Here is a 3,453-nt window from a genome sequence, read left to right as displayed (position 1 = left end):
GTATGCAGAAGGCAGCTGATCAATGATTCTCTCTCATCACTGTCTCTCTCTCTCCCCCTTCCTCTCTGAAATGAAAAAATAAAAAAATATAAAGAAAAACAACAAAACAAAAACGTTTACTGTGGTCAGCTCATGTTCTTCCTAGCTACAGGTAGAATTGGACTGGAGATTGTCTAGACCAGCCGTGGGCAAACTACGGCCCATGGGCCGGATCCGGCCTGTTTGAAATGAATAAAACTAAAAAAAAAAAAGACCGTACCCTTTTATGTAATGATGTTTACTTTGAATTTATATTAGTTCACACAAACACTCCATCCATGCTTTTGTTTCAGCGCTCCAGTCCGGTTTAAGAACCCATTGTGGCCCTCGAGTCAAAAAGTTTGCCCACCTCTGGTAGACCCATACTACTTTAACTTAACACATTAATTAAAAGTTAAATAAAAAATTGGACCAGATTTTTAATTTAACTTAATTTTTTAAATAAGAGAAAGCTTATTTAGAAAGTTACAGAGGTAGTAGAAGTGAGCCAATTGGGTGGCATAGGCTCGGAAACAAGTTACAGAGGCAGAGGAAGGGTCTTTGGAGCTTAGGAGAGAGAAAGGCAAAGGTAACTGCGCCTGGGGGAAGACAAGGGGGAAGGGAAAGGAGTAGGTGTGTGTGTGTGTGTGTGTGTGTGTGTGTGTGTGTGTGTGTGAGAGAGAGAGAGAGAGAGAGAGAGAGAGAGAGAGAGAGGCCAGAATTTTAATTTTAACTCTTACTCTTTGAGCTTTCCTGTGATCTTGGGGGGAAATTTACCCTTATTGGGTAATACTTTTTGTACATTTTTTATTCGTTAGTGGTGGGGTTTTTTTCTTTATTTTGGGGGTGTTTTTGTTTATTTTTCTTTAGGAGGGAAAATGATTTTGAATTCTCAGAGGTGAGATATTAGGACTTAGGGCTATTGTTTTCATATCTTATTTTAAAAGTATTTGACACATCTCTACTGTTTACGGATCTAAATAGAGATCTGCCCATGTTAACATTTAAAATTTTCTGATGGTCTTCAATTTGCAGGTAGACTGGAGCAAATTCATTGCTGTGAATGGAGCAACTGCACATCCTCATTATGACCCAGACGGAACTGCATACAACATGGGGAACTCCTATGGGCCACATGGTAAAGTGGGATGGAAGTCTTTTTAAAAATAATTCGAAGTTAATATCTTCCCGGGGTTCCATTGTGATTAAGATGTAAACCTATGAAACTTCATTTGAAAAGTTCAGAAAAAATCTCTGAAATTGCATTACTAAACTTAAAGTACATAATCTATCATTGAGTACGTACTCTACGGTCCTTTTGCACATATGCTTAGCAGCTGGTTTTCTACTTGACCTTCTCAGCCTCACTCACAATTTTATGTTCCATTGTGCTTTTTGGCTCACAAGCATTGTAGGGATTTTCTGTATGTATTTCTCAAACTTGAATTTTGATAAAGTACCATATTGTAAGTATATGCAATTTAGAATTCTGCAGCAAAGATGTAGACAAGATACATTGTCTATCACATAGGAAGGAATTTATTTTTATAATGGGATTAATACAGTACAAAGTAAGTTAAAGTTACAGTGCAGTTGCATTTACAACCACATACATCACACCTCTTTCCTGGTCACCCACTTCCCCAACTGCCTACCTATCTGCTCCTGAAAGTTCTCATAGCTAATAATGATAGCTAACATTTACTGAATGCTTAGTATGTGCTGGCGTTAAACATTTTTCTAGGTATTTTCTCATTTAATCCTTTAACACTTATCTGAGAAAGGTGTTATTATTTCTTTTTAAAATATGTTTTTATTGACTTTTTAGAGGGAGAGGAGTGGAGAGGTTTAGAGAGATAAAAACATCAATGAGAGAGGAATATCATCGATTGGCTGCCTCCTGCACAGCCCCCACTGGGGATCGAGCCCATAACTGAAATATGTGCCCTTGACCAGATTCAAACCTGGGTCCCTTCAGTCTGCAGGTTGATGCTCTATCCACTGAGCCAAACCAGCTAGGGCTTATTACTTCTTTTTATAAATAGTGGGCCTTGACAAGGTTTAAGATACTTGCTTAGGCAAGCTTCTAAGTGCCTAAAACCAGACTTGGCATCAAGTCTGAAACACACACACTCTGTAGACCACCTTAATAATTATTCACCTCTGAGTACAGAAGGGTCTCAGGACATGCAAATTCATGTTCCTATATCTGAGCACACATATCTGTGTTTGAATGAAACGTGTATTAGATATTTCTGACTAGCTTATCTGTCAATCAGTCTTCTATAACCTATAAAACTTTTGTATAGGTTAATGTGTAACTTTGGTAAACAATTGGAATTGTGAGTTGTTCATCTGTTCCTCTCCATATTTACACATGGGTGTATGTGAAGATGAATACTGCGGGCTTGTTTTTTACTGGCTCAAGTAGAGATGGGGTACCCAGCTCTCTCTCTTCTTTATTATCTGACCTCGGGTAGGAATGTATTCTTCACAGTTGTAATAGGAAGCAGCAAACATCCCTTTTAAATACTGTTTAACCATTCTGAATTATATATTCTAAAACAGTTGTTAGATCAGTCATTCTCAGCGTGTAGTATGTCTAAGAATCATCTGGAATGCTTCTTAGCAATGTAGGTTACTGAGCTTCATCTTCCGAGATAGTGGTTCAGTAGACCCAAAAAGGGGCCAAGAATTTAACAGCTCCTCACCTCTTGGTGCATTTTAACAAGGTCCCCGATGATTTTGGCTCAAGCAGCCCCTGGATCTTTGAGAAACCCTTCTGGCACTTACCAGATGCTGTGCTTGTTACTTTGCCTCAGTTTGCTGTTTAAAGAGTCCTGAAGAGTCCCCAGGTTAGATGAACTGTATTGGGCAAGTCATTCCTCTGCTGGGTGTTTCCTGGGTGTCTCTGCCTCGCTTATGCATGCCATCATGACTTGCAGATAGAACAGTTCATGACTAGTTGTGTTTAAATGTAGTGAATTGAGTAATCATTAATTATCCGAGTGCCGAGACAGGAAATTGTTTTATCTTCCAATCTCAACTGAAACTAAATTTACTTTTTTTTCTTAATTATTTGATTCAGTGAGAAGTTTAAGAACTGGCACTCAAGAGAAGGCGCGTGGGTGCGCGTCTGTGTGTGCCCCTTGAGCAAAGGTGGAACCAGAGCCCGTCGCTGGCCCCCACCGAGCTGTGGCCGCTTAAAACTCTCAGGGCTCCACTTAGCCCCAGGAAGGTGACAATGTGGCTGCCTGTGTCGCCTTAGCCATTCAGACGAAACTTGGCTCATTCAGTTTGTGGAGAGCGTTGACTGGAAGCTGATACAAAATTCTTCAACCAGGCAAGAATCATTAATGGGATCACCACACCCTCTGTCTGAGGAACAGCAGCTGTGTGTGAAGCCTCCCCCCACCAGCCACAGGAGCCACCACA

At 40.2% G+C, this 3,453-nt stretch overlaps 1 protein-coding gene across 1 annotated transcript in view; it reads left to right on the top strand.

Annotated features, from left to right (window-relative positions):
- Positions 1-3,453, top strand: part of BCO2 (beta-carotene oxygenase 2) — a 55,461-nt gene that overhangs the window by 22,790 nt on the left and 29,218 nt on the right. Inside the window, 1 exon segment of the mRNA XM_015562470.1 lies at positions 1,054-1,156. Within this exon segment, the coding sequence (XP_015417956.1) occupies positions 1,054-1,156 (103 nt within the window).

Source organism: Myotis davidii, unplaced genomic scaffold, assembly GCF_000327345.1.
Source record: "Myotis davidii unplaced genomic scaffold, ASM32734v1 scaffold97, whole genome shotgun sequence".
In the NCBI taxonomy this organism is placed as follows: domain Eukaryota; kingdom Metazoa; phylum Chordata; class Mammalia; order Chiroptera; family Vespertilionidae; genus Myotis; species Myotis davidii.
This window is presented reverse-complemented; position numbering and strand designations above follow the sequence as displayed.